We start from the raw sequence: 14,750 nt of genomic DNA, 5'->3' as shown, positions 1-14,750 counted from the left end.
ATGTTTAGTCTTTAGTGTTGCACAACCTGTCTGACAAGTTTGCAAGCCTGCAAACAAAAAAAGGCGTCGTCTCATTACAGGCGAAAATAAAAGGCTGTTGAACAAGTTTCAATGGATTCAACAACCCTGAAATCTTCAACTTAAATCCACAACTTAGCCACACTCAAATGTGCCTCGTAGCGCTGAGGATATCCTTGGTGTGTATTGAGTCTTGCTTGTGTATTTCTTAAATCCCAGAAAGCAAAACAATCTGATCTGTAGAGCAGCATTCCTCCACAAAGAGACTGTACAATGGCGTTGCAGCCCCTCCCCCATGGCAGCCCAGTCAACTATTAAAAGGTGGAGAACAAAGCCACTCTTATTCCTTCTAGATGTACTCTGTTAGGATGAGAACTGGGCCTTTCTATAAGAACCCAGATCTTACTATGCACGGTGTGTTTACAGAAGGTAGGCAAATTGAGGGGTCAAGGAGCCAAGTGTGTCTAAATTTCCCTTCTTACTAAGCCCAAGAAGGAGCATTTCCTTTCACCCAAACTGAAGGAATTACATGGACAACCCGTGTGTGAATGAGTTCAGCCTCCACTGATGGGACTCATGAGAAACACATGGCTTGCTTTGTATAAATAGGGTTAGTTGAATAACAATCATGTGGAAATGGTGACCTCTAGTGAAAAGTCATAACCATTACTGAGCATTCACTCTCAAAGCATATTTGGACATTTTAAACTCTGCATACTCTAATGCAAGCTGGATATTACATATTTAGAGAGTACCATTCAGGATAGATCCCTTATTCACATTTCCTGCCCTCTGTGTGTCGTGTTTGTACCCTGTCGCCTCTATGTTCCACATCAATACAGTGCACCCAGAAGATAGTTTACTTATACACCCAGAGACCCAAAAACCAACTGGTACTGCTGAATGTGTTTATGAAGTTTTGTTATGAAGTGTAGATCAGACAAGTAACAGCTCCCTTTGTCTTCTCAAAATTAAAACATTGTCATACCATATGAACCTAAAGTGCTCATCTAAACTAAAAAGTTCTCATGCAACCTGTGATTAGTGGTTACTGAGGTTATCCTTGACCCAGAAATGTATCCAGTTACATCGCGGTCAGTTATACTGCTAATGAAAAGAGAAATGCACTGATGGAGCGCTGAAGATCGTGCCATTACATAAATGCATTGGTTGTCATTCTTGCATGAAGGCAAGGGGATGAAATTTGCTGTTGACCATGCTCCTTACATTTGGCTTTCATTCACCCCTAAAACACAAAGAGAGAATAAAAAAACCTGTCTGTGTATGTTGGTATATAATTTAATCCGCTTGAATACACCTTGCAATCATCAAGACTCATAAATTGCATTTCATTCATTCAGGAATATTTAGCACCTATTTGGTCGATATTTTGAAAAACGGCTGCCATGGCTCTGAGGAGCCAAACCTGCTGCACCACCCATAGACTACATCTTTTTATGACATATAAACCTACATCTGTGCCAAATAAGTTTAATCGCAAAACGGACAGTGTAAAAAAATATTTCAACCTAGCTGCCCCACTATCAGTTGATATTGTGTCTCAATGTCACAAATTCTTTTCAGAAATTGTCTATTATGAATTAGAAGCTGTCTATGCACAGGTCAGATTATTACGACTGTATTTACAGGGCTGTGGTATACGCATGGCAGTGCAAAGAGCACTGGACAGATAGTAAGTTACTCTATGAGCATGTTAGTGTGAATATGCAATAAAGTGCAAATGATGTGATAGTAAAAGTGACCTGAAACATGATCAAAGCAGCCTGAGCCTGCATTTGTTAAGTACTGTATATGTAGCTAGTGTTAAACAAGTTCCACTTCGACTATCTATATCTATTCCTTTGATTATCAATTTATCTATTCATTTAGTCATTCTGCATAACTTGTATTTTTACAAGCACTTTTGATACTTAAGTATTAATAATAGGCTACGAATCTGTACTTCAGTCCAATTTGAATGAAGGACTTTTATTTTGTTGTACATTGTATAGTATTATAGAACAATAACCTGAACCTTCTTCCTCCATCGCTACATCCTTAAGCTTATTATCAAACTATCAAATGAGATGATCATGCATCAAATGCACCAAAGTCCACCTAAACACACACCCAAATACGGAAGCAGTGAAATAATGAAGTTACACTTCAGGACCACATTTCTCCACTGCGCGCCAGCAGAGCCCCTGTCGACGCCCTCACGTCAGTGATCACGTGCTCTCTACTACCGTCCGCTGTAGTTGGAGAAAAGTTTGACGAGAAGAGCCCCGAAAAAGACGCAAGGGAGCGAACACATCATCATCATCATCATCATTATTATCATCATCGTCGACACGGACAAACCATGGCTTCCATCGCCCAGGTAATGGATCCGACAGGAGGATGAAGACTTTATGACCCATAAAGTTTGTTTTTTAACCAAACACACCTCTTTGTGCGTGTGCGTGTGTGTGTGGGAGGACTTCGCACTAAAACTGCTCCTTTCACTCACTGCATCTCTATTTCTCATCAGAAAGTGTTGACTTCGGGATTCACTCTTGATTTGGGACCTCTAAAGGAGCCTTTGGCATTCATCCGGTTGCTAGAATGGGTAAGTTTGTTCATAACTTTTTTTCCCTCCGTCTCTCTCTTTCCTCTTCCCCTACCAAATGGCCTATGGCGGAGTATCCTCTGCATGAGCTATCCATCCCTAACTGCAAAATGCTTTCCAAATGGATTATGCTGTCTGTCTTGTGACCCACTACACGCCTGAGGGAGCTATGCGGTTCTTCCTTTGAGCTGTAACACCGTTTCAAATATGGTATGCATTTACTCTGGTCTAGTGTGGTGGTTCAGTCTAACTATATCGGATCTACACATCAACATGTCAGCCCATAGAAAAAGCAAGATAACCCAGATGAACTGATACTGAGCCCAGAGCTGATTATGTATCTTATAATGCAGAAAAAATACTGTATTAGACACGTAGCTGTTATAGTTGTCACAATATTTGTTGCTAAATAATCCAATATGACAGCTTTTGCTTTCAAGTAGATATTATGTGTTTCCACCTCCAGATAAAACATTGTATTCACAGTATATGTATGAGTATATTAGCTACATCTGTATTCTTTTAAATTTGAGGGTATGTTTGTGCTGTGAACTGCACACCATTCACAGTGATGGCATCCTGTGAGTAACACAAGGATTTCCTGTCAAATGTGTGTTGCATGATTTAAAGGGAAGTTGATGTGTGTGTGTGTGTGTGTGTGTGTGACCGTTTGATCAGCGTTCTGCATATGCTAACGTGTCTCCTACTATCTTGTGTTTATGGCAAAAGGTGTTCTCCATATTTGCCTTCGCTACGACCGGCGGTTACAGTGGCACAACCAGCGTCAACGTCCAGTGCCAGGGGAGTGCCAATCAAGAAATACATATTGGTTTCAACTACCCATTCAGGTGTGTGTGTGACTCCTTCACAGTGAGCATCCAGCTCACTGTAGAGTGTGCGTTTACTTTTAGGATTGCCATAGATAAAATATTCTGTCTGTGTTCACACAGGTTGTTGCAAGATCCCTATAACATTCCTGACTGCAAAATCAATCAGACGACCACCACTGCTTACCACCTGATGGGAGACCACTCCTCCTCAGCACAGTTTTACGTCTGTATTGGAGTGTTTGCCTTTCTCTACTGCACTGCCACGCTCGTCCTCTACCTGGGCTTCCAGCATGTGTACAGAGAATCTAGTCGTGGCCCCATTGTGGTATGTTTATATGGATTCTCCATATTTTTCAGCTGTTCTGGTGAAATGCTTGTGCTTAGCCAGGTCCTCCTCTCCATCTGTAAATAGCTTAGCAATGGAGCGGGATTAAATTGCATGCTGTGGACTTGAAGATGTTGTATTTGGACCGGGAAAAGTGTTGTATGTGTCTTCTTTGAGCTGTGCAAATTCAGTAGTGATCCGAATGTAGTTTTATCGGTGCAGGCAGTGTTTGTATTTCACACTTTTTGTGTGTACAATTTTTCATCTGGCATCAGCTGCTGGAATTCAAGGAGTCTACTTCATTCAGGAATCCAAGTAGGGGTCAGAGAAAGTGCATCTAACAGAGTTGTGTAAATGAAACAACGGGAAGGGTGTGGCTCAAAAGCAACTAAGGAACATGCACTTGGCAATCTCCGCCCAGCAAAGCTCCTTGAGGTCTGTTTAAGAGTTTAATACTGATAACTGTTCTTCTCTAAGGACCTGCTGGTGACTGCTGCCTTTACCTTCTTGTGGTTGGCATCATCTTCTGCTTGGGCTAAAGGCCTGTCCGATGTGAAGTGGGCGACCAGTCCTTCAACCATTTTAACTGTTCTTAATGTTTGCAAGGATGCCAACAACAAGTGCACACCAGGTGCTGTGCCTCACATGGGCCGACTAAATGCCTCTGTGGTAAGTTGTATGCAAAGTACTCTTTTCCAGACATGACTAAACTTGTGCGTACAACCATTGCCTGGGGTACTTGACTAATATCTTATTATTCTTTGGCAGATTTTTGGTTTTCTCAACCTCATCCTTTGGGGTGGCAACTGCTGGTTCATTTACAAAGAAACGCCTTTCCACAAGTCAGCCAACCAGCCTGCAGAGGTGGAGGGGGGAGTTGAGCGTTCATAACTGCGCAGCTTCCTCATTTCAAAACTGTCTAACATGTAATGTTATTGAATGAGTCGTTTTGGTACTAATTGTTCAGAGAAATAATACTGTAGATTACAAGGTGTATGTTTCCAAAACGGACTCATCCTTTTTTGCTACGTATTAATATTATATTTAGGGCCGTATTATCTCAAATACATTTTGGAAACTAAAACTTCAGTTGTTTACAGTGAAATCAGTACAGGAAATTTGTTTCAGCCAAAAATGCAATTCTCACAGACGTTTGCATGTTTTAACATATTTATACATCCCAAACTAAGTGTCCCTTATCTGGAATGGTACTAGAGAGGTGGACTCATTAGTGAAAAATCATAACGAAGCATCACTTTGTCAACCTGTTAAGTGCCAACAGTATTTCTGTACCTTACATCATTTCTGCCATCAGCATTTTCTTTAAAAAAACAAAAACAAACCTCAGGGCTAATAAGTGTACAAATTACAAAATACCTAATAAATATAAAATACTTGAAGTGCATTTATTGTTAACATGAGTCTAGACTTGTGGACAATGTCAAATTTCAGTCCAATCTTAAACATAAAATAGGCATCAAAAAGCGTAGTAACAATGATGACTCTTCTACTTTTTAGGTTAATGTCTGTGGTGATGGTAAATGTAGCCCATCAAAACAATAAATACCACACATGCTATATGGTGTGAGAAAGCTGAGTTATCCTGCTTGCAGAGCCATCCTGCCAGTGCCTACATTCACCATGATGCTAGTAGTGGAGCTAGTAGCTAGTAGAACAGATTTTGCAGCAGCAGACTTTTCGGGGTTAATATAGCTCACTCTGAGGTATTTATTTATTCAATAGACTACATTATACATGATTATACATGTTATACAAGTTTCCCTTTGGAAAAAATTATTCAGTTGCCGATGGGAGATTCTTTGTAATGAAAGAAAGCAATTTTATTTAATCTTCTTTGTGTTATGTTGCGCCTCATTTTCTCACTATCTATGGCTAAATTCAGGTTGAATGTAGTTGAATGTAGTCTGGAGCATGTTCGCTATTTATGAATTTTACTTTTAAAACTATTACAATTATTTGGTAGAATATGTGATCTTTTCCCTGCAAGGACATGATGTTTTTCTCTTTGTCCTGCCTGTTTGTAATGTTTAAATTAAGAAATTTATAAGAAAGCACCCTAGAAAGTAGTATTTCAAAGCCAATACTACCAGCTTGTACCATTAATACAGTACACTCCGGTAGCATTGGCAATAGCACAATATAGTATATTCTACTATTAATTTGTATTTGTTTGTTGCTGTTCATTTTTTTCCATAAACAATTGACCAGTTACTAACTAACTTACATTTTTCTTGCTTTTGCCTGGCTTTTGTCTCCAGGGACAAGCTTTTTTTTTTTCTATTACAGCCACCATTATTATATAGCCTTTCTTGATTCACAGTTTCTAGGTTGATCCACTGCTGTGTTGATAAAAATGTCACATTGATGAGACTGGAGCTCTAATAACAGTCCAGGGAGGTACTGCATGGACATGAAGTGCTTGAAAAGCTGTGCATCATTAAAAGGAAGAACTGGATTGTCGTCACGTGTTTGATTTTTGCCTGGTTGTTTCACAGGTGGCAGCACACATACTATTCTTAACGTTACCGTCAGACAGGTGATCAAAATGACTCCTCTGGCACTCGGAACACAAGATTCACAAAGTGGGCTACATTAACTCACGTTGCACTTCCTGTTTGTCACTCTTTGAAGAGCTGATAATGTCTTAGCTTTAATTTGTAGCAACATGCAATACAGTTTGACATTCACTAGGGGTCAGAGATGCTGCTTCTACCATCATCATCATCATCATCATCAGCTGACATCAACAACATCCATCCACACACAGACACAAGCCTTTAAATAAACCTGACTCTCATCAGTCCAGTTAAATCTTCACAATGCTGTGGTATGTCAGTAAACCACTTACCCAAAACTAACAAAAAAAAACCATTAGACTTCGGTCAGGCTAAAATCTAGACTCACACAAGTTAGAAGCTATTGTTGAACTCACCTCACATAATCTAAATTTGTTTATTTTGCATATATGCCCAGTTTCTTAAATGTTGGCTTGTTTAAAATGACTGGTTGTAAATTCCTTTTTGAGAGCAGATTACTAGAACTGAAATACTTCAACGATTTGTTGATCAACAGAGAAGTAAGAGAAAGAATTTAAATAACTGATTGAAATTCAGCAATTTGTCAGTATCACTCATCAGTATTTTTAAGAAAATTTTATTTGATTAACCAGGAAAAAAAATCACAATGAAAATTACATACAGCAAGCAAGTCCCTGTGAGCAGAAAAATGCTTGTGTGTACAATCTCTATCCACATCCCATTAATAAATTTCATATATTAATCACAAATAGCATTAGTGGTTGTGATGCATTTATGTCCTAAAAATCCTGCTTAGAAGCTATGGTTGAATTTTCACCAGCTGCATGAACAATAAAAGATCTTACACCAATTTAAGGCCCCTGACATCGCAAGAATCACCAGTCTATTATAGTTTCTACATTTATTCTGGCAATGTTCTGATGGTAACATTTGTTGAGGATCTCCACAGTAAAATTTATATAATAAAATTTTTTACATTTTTACAATAGAATCGGGATTTTTATCTGGAGTTTGCCACCTTTGATGTCCCATTAAAACTGGTTGCATTATTAGTAGGTAACTTCATTATGGGTAATAGTTTTAACTGCAGGCTAGTAACCAGTAATGGAGTCCCCTGTCACTAGCATGTGTTGTTGTCGGTGGGAAAGCTCGCGGACCAGCAGGACTAGCGAGGGTTGAAAACCGGCTTGCAGTCAGGAGGATGACTGCAGCTGCTGCAGAAGAGACTATGTTAGTGCTAGCAGGCCTGGTAACAACCTTTGTAACATGGTCCATGATATCTAATGTAGTGGTAACACAAACGGTGCTTTAACTCAAGGATACAGTCTGTCCAAGCGAGACCTATCTGCAACTACACAGCCGTCAACACACACCATCCTAACACTGATTACTTAGGTTGGGCTGACTGCAGTGAGGAGACTGGATACAATGTTGGAGACAGGGTACCATTCATTCCTATGAAAGTTGCTCAGTGGAGCATGACATCAAAAAAGTTTGCCTTCCTGGGCTTAAAAGTACCCAGATCTTCTGCATTGTTGGGCTGATGGAGCACGTGCATCAGTGTCTCGGGTCTGCAGGGCTGACTAGCCCTCTGCTATAATGAATGGGAATAAAATGATTTAATCGTGCAGCTCTTCTCGTCTTTCCAAATGTTATCTGACCAAATGGATCAAATTCTGATGATGAAACGAGTCATTTCTTTGGAGGTTGTGACTCTCAAAAAAAGATGTTCCAGATGTTTCTTTCACAATGTAAGTCTATGGAAAAGAAGTCTTTCTGGAGGCGTTGTTGTAATTACACGTTTTGGCCACTATGTAAAATGAGCTTTAAAGTCTGGTGTACTTCCTGAGATATTGCTGGTAGCACTAGCTTAGCATCTCAGATCACTGCCTTCCCCAGGGTACCTCCTCCTCTAATGATGGGGATGCTCTTTTATATACTGCAGGGGGAGGAGTCATGCTAAGTGGGCTCCAGTATGTCACAGACACTATTTCAGCCACAGCCTTACCATATCAGTTACTCTGTAACTCACATGTTTTCTTTTCACATGTTTCAGCAGTCATTTTCTAACATGCACAACGTGTTCAGAAAAAAATCTCTGAATTTGCTTCACATGGACTTTAATGAAAGCCTGGTAACACTGATATTTTATATCATTATTATTATTATTATTATTATTATTATATTATTGTAAATGTGTGAAAGTGTGTGTCTGTAATGCAGCTTTATTTGTGCACACGCCTCAACACGGCCGCGCGCTTTGTGACGCGGCTGCGATGCGCGCGCACCGACTGTATCACCCCGTGAACGCGCCTAGAGCAGCAATGGCCGCTTTGGATCGGCGACATCCTAATCTCGACGACTTTGTGGGATTAAACTGGAGTTGTTGGGTAGATAGGGTGAATATTTTGCCATCTGACGGTGAGTGGCGCTCCCTGCCTCGGGCCTGGTTTCCATCATGTCACTGTGTCGGTTTCCTGTGATTTATTTGTTGTTGCTGACAAACAGGGCGACAAACAGGGCGACCCAAACAAAAGACCCGCTGGGTCCTAGTGCAGGGTGAGTTAGCTTGGGATGTTAACTGGCAACGAACAAAAACACATCTGAATAATCGTTGCATTTAGTGATAAAACACTAGCTGGTAAACAGGGCGCGAGCGGTTTACCTGTGGACAGGTAAATGCACCGTTAGCATTAGCCTGTCAGCTAATGTTACACCAAACACAACAACACCACTTAAGAAGGATTTGTCCAGTTTGCTAATGGAAACTCACTAGCCAGCGGTCACTGGCAGCAGATATATGATAAGAGAAGCTTCAATCTGCAGGTTTTATCTGGATAGTTTTTAATTTTATGCGTAAAATCCGGCGAAGCCCCCTCAAATCAGCAACATGGACTGATGTGAACGACCTGTGCCGGGTTTTATTTACCAGAGCTATCCAGATATCTCACTACACCTGCTTATTGGAGGAGCTACAGGGATGCCCTATGCTGACTGTTTTTGCCTTTCATGCAGCTGGGTTTAATGCTGAAGACAGCAGCAAGTATGGGAGGAACCGCTCAGAGACCATGACCCTCAGGAAAGAAGGTGACTCAAGAAACTCAACAACCCCACAGTGTATTCAGTGTGTCACCTCAGACTGGTGCATCGAGAAATGCATATAACTTTAACTACATTTTGCGTTCTCTTCTACAGATATGCACATATACGGCCACTGCCCAGCACACGATGAGATCTACCTGGTGGTGTGCAGCCACTGTGGGCAGGTGGTGAAGCCTCAAGCCTTTGAGAGGCACTGTGAGAGGCAGCATGGTCCTCTCACTAAGATGTGTGGCCAGTCATCTACTTCAGCTCCACCGCAGCAACCTCGCCTTGCCTGTTCTTCTTCAAATCTGTCCTCTTCTGGAGAGAGGCAGAAGGAAGCCAGCACCGCGTCCTCCTCAGCTTCGTTACCTGTCCAACAGCACAGGCCTACCAAGGCCCAGAGGGAGGCAATGAGGTACTGTTGCAGATTGTTTACTTCACAGCAACACAAGTTTATCTTGAAGAATGTGGTACTGTATTTATTGTTGCTTTGTTTGAAACGGTGACTAGAGCTGTAAGAAGGCAGATGTGGGTGGGACAGCATAATGTTTGGTAGTATCATGGAGGAAAAAGACCTAATGTGTTTAGGTTCAGAGTGGACACTAAATACAGTAACTCTCTTTGTTTGTTTACAAGTTCAGTATGTCAGTGACCCAACCGGCCAGGCACCAAGGAACCAAAATATACTATATATACAGTACTATACAATATATACTATATAATATACTATACAAATAAAATAATATAAGAACTACATCTAACATAAAAAGGGCTGTGCAATCTGTTGACTGTTAACCACTTAAAAACTAGTTTAGTTAGTTAGTTTAGTTTTGGACTTACACAAGCTGAATTTTGCTATTGTATCTAAATTGTAAGCCTTAACCTCATAAGTCGTATCTTAAGTTTGTTTCTCTAACTACCCCACACAGTTTTCCTTCAGTGGAAAAGTTCCTTCAGGAGAACCCTCCCCACCCATCCCACTCCTCCTCCACGCCTCACCCCAGGGTTTCTCCATGGCACTCAGGACCCCTGCCACCTGGCCACCGTTCCTCCTCCACGTCACCGTCAAAGAGACCCTCTGCTCAGAAGCCCACAGCTGGCCAGTCCAGTGAGCCTCCTTTGCGGGGCATGAGAACCTACAGCAGGATTTACAAAAACATTGACAGTAAGTCTGCTGTTGATACAACTTCTGTTGTTTCTTCCCCTGCTGCCTTTCTGCCACATGTCAAGGATCCTTAAACATTTACTGTATTATCCTGGTTATAATATGTTGTATACAGCAGTATTTACATTATAATATAACTAGAACATATGCAGAACTGAAAAATGACCATATGGTGGTCTGGAATCTCTCCGCCAGCATGAATCCATGTTGACTGTCTGTGTCCCGCTGTTGCTCACTGACTACTGTGTTTGCTTTTTTTCCCATAGAGAAAGAATGTGACCAGAACAAACACAGCAGCGTTCTGGATCCAGAAGTGGAGAAGTGCAGCCGGGAGCTTATATGCAATGTAAACTCACAGTGTTACCAGTACCTTTATTGTTGTTCATTATAAACACAGATATTAATCTTTGTCTTTGAGGTTACTTTCATTATTTGAATCATAAAGAAGAGTTTTATCATTTGTTTGAGATGGGATGTAATGGCTCTCTTTCTCCCCTGCGCTGCCCTTTCTGCATAGAATGGTTCCATTCACCAGCAGAAGAAAGCATTGGGAAGGACTAAGACCTTCGATCAGTTGGCAGTGGAGCAGAGAACAGCCTCAGCAGGTCGAGATATGGAGCAGCTTCTTGCCAAATCAAAAGACAAAGAGCAACATCTGGAAGCTTTTGAAGACAAAGCAACAACTCAGGGCAGTAAATACAACTTCAACAGCAACTGTCACATTCTCAGGTATGGAATAGGATTTTTTTTCCATATTAACAAAGTTAATTTGATTCACCAAGTTACCTCTTGAGTGAACATTACAAATTCTCGCCGCACATGAAGGGCTGAACAATGCTAAACAACATAGTTACATACTTACGGCGTCTTACACCTGTTCTCATTACGTTTTTACATTTTACATCATAATGACTTCACACAACAGATCAAAGTGGCGAACAAGACAAGCATACAAAATAAACAATGACCGTGTTGATTAGACAAAACATTTAATTGGAAAAGATCATGTTCTGAATAGTAATGTCGGAGATTATCATCCAGATGGTACCATCTTGATGTTAATCTGTTTCTATCTGAGTAATTTATTTCCACATAGGACCTCCTGTTTTGTGTTGGTCTATTTTGTAGCATAATGCATCATTGTCATTAGTTGTACTCTGTCGCCTTCAAAGCAGGTCCACGGACACATCAGGCAGCTTTCCAGGGGAGGAGGGCGAGAGCACTGTGGAGGTGGATGTTCAGCCTCCCTATCCCTTCAACCAGAGCCTGCTGTCAAGTGAGGAGAGTGAAGAAGATGAGCAGAAGGAAGCCACAGGCCTGCCTGTCACACGCTGGCATCCCAAACCTCTCGGGGTAAGTGCAGAAACACACAGAAGCACAGTAGCAGCCAGTAGATTGGGATTTGTACAATAGGCCACTTCAGACATGTTCAAAATAGTTTTGTAAGATTGTTTCAAGAGGAAATTAAACAGTTTTAATGTATGACTTTAGACAGTGAAAAACACAGGTCCAATTTAGTGTTATTTTATCAATAAAAACATAAAAGGGTGGGGGCGATTGGATTTCAGTATGATTTTTTTTTTTTAAGTAGTGTTGTCATTTCTAAAACTGTTTCCGTTCTGTAGCTATGCACTTTCGGATGCCGCACATTGGGTTGCAACATCTTCACCTTCGACCGGCGTTGGCACCACCTGCGGTTTGCCCTCAGTGCCATGCTGGAGCACCATGTCAACACACACTTATGGAAGTGAGTATCTCTACTCTTACACATGGCAGAAATACCTCATATTTGAGCATGGTGAGGTGGAGGAAAGAGTTTCTCAGTGAGTTGGGAGACTTTCCTCAATCTAGTTTCCTTCCCTCAGAAATTAAAAGATAATTACATATCAAGAGTTTTTAAGTATAGTGCATTTCCAATTAAATAGTTAAGAGTAATTCATTATCTGGTACGAAATGGTCAGACAATGATCTGATATAACTTGCATTGCCAAATTACTTGATTTTCATGACACTAACAGTTAAGTGTATCAATGGAGTCAGATTTCAGAACATAATCAGACAGTTGTGGCGACGCAATCACAATTATGTCATTTAACATTTGGGAGCCACTGGATAATCTCTCTCGTAACAAAATGAGCAGATCCACCAGAACCACATCAGGCTAAGTGAAAATATCTTGAATGTTTTGCTTTCCTTACATTTACATGAAATAATGGAATCCTAATCAGCTTCATGCCTTTAACTTACAGGAAAATGCCTCACGTATCATCAGGTCTCAGGTCACTTCATGTCACACCTTCAACTGTAGGATCACCCGTCAGGACTAAAGCCAGACCCTCCAAATCCACAGGCTCCCTTAGCCTTGACTATACCTCACTGGGACAACTGGAAACCAAAAGCAGTCAGCACAACGCTCACAGTACCAAACCGCCTTCTTCCACCACCTCTGCGAGCCTTGGGCCTGGCCGACAGCGCAATCCTGTTGGGCGAACCAGCAAGACTCGGCTGAGGGAGGTGGAGCTTATGCAAGGTGCAAGCGCAGCGCAGAAAGCTGCCAAGCTGTCACACAGCGGTGAGGACAAATCCTCCAAATACATCAGGGATCCCCCCCTCCATGAGAAGGGCCAGCCACACGTCCCCTCCTCTCAAGGACCAGTAAATGGTACCTTCTCACACGGAAAGAAGCCATGTCCTCCTCTCCTCCGTCCCCCCCACAGAGGGAGGGCCCTGGGGACTCAGCAGAAGGGGGTCGGCTATGACCACAGGGGTCTTGGCCAAAAGCGCAAAGGCAGCAACGAGTCGCCACCCGTTAGCTCCTCGCTATCCAGAACCTCCAAGAGTCGACGCTTGTCCTCCCCTTCCCGCTCCAGCCTCCTCACCTGGAAGGGGGAGAACATGGGGGACGTGCTTGCATGGGGCCTGGACGAACGATCAGACTCCTAAAGAGTGAGTAGACTGGCCGGCTAAGGCATGCATGAGGCAATAGGTTTCATACCATCAGTGTTTTGATTATGTGGATCTATTCCTTTTAGCCTATAAAGGCATGAATGGCACTGAACATGTTCTGTTTTTGTTTTAAACAATAATGAATGCATATATTGGTGACAGTTGTTTATCTCTCATCTTCACAGCCAATAAAGGGGCCAGCCTTAAAAAGACCACTCGGAGAATAGGCTGGCTGCAGCTGCTACCAGCGAAGTATGACTGTGTGAATGCGTTTTGTGTTTTGTGTTTGTGTGTGTGGGTTTCTGTCCACATTTGTTTATATCGTCACATTTTTATGAATGCATCAGGAATAAATATTTCTCTGCATATGTATGTATGTATTTTTTGCAAAATGTTTATTTTTCTACGTGTTAAAATGTCTCTGTTTATTACCTGTGTAAGAATATAAACATACCTCAGTCTACTCATTATTGCTGCTACAATGAAAAGTCATTTCATGTCAAAACAATAAAAAATTCTTGAATCTTATAACCACGTCTTCTGTATTATTGGAGCATTAGAGATAGTTCAAGTGGGATTTTGGTCACTTTACTTAATACTCATTTACTCAAATTACAAAAATTGTATTTAATTGTATTGTGTTTAAGGTTTTAAACTGTGTTAAGGTTTTTCTCCAATTTTCCAACTAGTGCTGCTTTGATCATTTTCTATTTTCTAACACCAGATGGAGCCATCTGGTATTTGTAAAATCAAATGGTTGGACTACTACATTGTCCAATCAGAAGACGACAGAAATTAGGTGAATTTATGATACAGTGAAGTACAATTGGCTAAATGTTTGTGGTCTTCTGATTAGATCATTTACAAATTATGCATACACATACTATACATGTAACTGTAGTGATGGAAGTCAGGTCATCTGAAACATCACAAGTAATTATGCAGTTTTTTTTGTTTTTTTCCCCTCATGTATAAGTGTGAGACCATCTGACACACCTGTCATCTTAAAGCTTATTTCAGCAATATGCAAACTCAACGTTTTTACAAGTATTAAAATATAGATGTTATGCCTATGTCTCTAGTTTTTATTCTTACATGAAAGGGAGTATCATATGGACATTTAACATTTACCCTCAGTTTGAATGTTTTACTCTTCACACAGTTGCATAAAACAGAGGCAAAAGATTGTTTAACCCTTGTATGGTGTTCGGGTCTG

The 14,750-nt window shown here is 41.0% G+C and overlaps 2 protein-coding genes across 3 annotated transcripts; both read left to right on the top strand.

The window, feature by feature from the left end:
- Positions 1-2,281: 2,281 nt before the first annotated feature.
- sypl2b (synaptophysin-like 2b) lies at positions 2,282-6,257 on the top strand. The gene is made up of 6 exons (XM_070840165.1): positions 2,282-2,398; positions 2,549-2,626; positions 3,356-3,474; positions 3,577-3,781; positions 4,259-4,450; positions 4,550-6,257. Exons 1-6 carry the CDS (start codon positions 2,381-2,383, stop codon positions 4,670-4,672), a joined length of 735 nt encoding a protein of 244 aa, XP_070696266.1. The 5' UTR covers positions 2,282-2,380; the 3' UTR covers positions 4,673-6,257.
- A 2,396-nt stretch (positions 6,258-8,653) lies between these two features.
- atxn7l2b (ataxin 7-like 2b) lies at positions 8,654-14,024 on the top strand. Of its 2 annotated transcripts, none has more exons than XM_070840031.1 (10): positions 8,654-8,760; positions 9,355-9,426; positions 9,535-9,838; positions 10,353-10,588; positions 10,855-10,934; positions 11,106-11,317; positions 11,761-11,941; positions 12,214-12,335; positions 12,838-13,534; positions 13,720-14,024. In XM_070840031.1, exons 1-9 carry the CDS (start codon positions 8,664-8,666, stop codon positions 13,529-13,531), a joined length of 1,998 nt encoding a protein of 665 aa, XP_070696132.1. In that variant the 5' UTR covers positions 8,654-8,663; the 3' UTR covers positions 13,532-13,534; positions 13,720-14,024. The 2 variants fall into 2 exon arrangements, with proteins under 2 accessions (XP_070696132.1, XP_070696133.1); XM_070840032.1 differs by having other exon boundaries at positions 12,838-13,574; positions 13,762-14,024.
- The last annotated feature ends 726 nt before the right edge of the window (positions 14,025-14,750 follow it).

The sequence above is a fragment of the Pempheris klunzingeri genome, chromosome 11 (genome assembly GCF_042242105.1).
Source record: "Pempheris klunzingeri isolate RE-2024b chromosome 11, fPemKlu1.hap1, whole genome shotgun sequence".
Lineage (NCBI taxonomy): Eukaryota > Metazoa > Chordata > Actinopteri > Acropomatiformes > Pempheridae > Pempheris > Pempheris klunzingeri.
The sequence above is the reverse complement of the archived record's forward strand: the minus strand, read 5'-3'. Positions and strand labels throughout refer to the sequence as shown.

Bases quoted from the DNA above. Each gene is read 5' to 3' on its own strand.
- sypl2b (XM_070840165.1), top strand. The intron at 2,627-3,355 runs GTAAGTTTGTTC...TTATGGCAAAAG, and splicing joins TCATCCGGTTGCTAGAATGG to GTGTTCTCCATATTTGCCTT. The intron at 3,475-3,576 runs GTGTGTGTGTGA...GTGTTCACACAG, and splicing joins GGTTTCAACTACCCATTCAG to GTTGTTGCAAGATCCCTATA.
- atxn7l2b (XM_070840031.1), top strand. From the start codon at position 8,664: ATGGCCGCTTTGGATCGGCGACATCCTAATCTCGACGACTTTGTGGGA. The intron at 9,427-9,534 runs GTGACTCAAGAA...TCTCTTCTACAG, and splicing joins CATGACCCTCAGGAAAGAAG to ATATGCACATATACGGCCAC. The intron at 11,942-12,213 runs GTAAGTGCAGAA...TCCGTTCTGTAG, and splicing joins GGCATCCCAAACCTCTCGGG to CTATGCACTTTCGGATGCCG.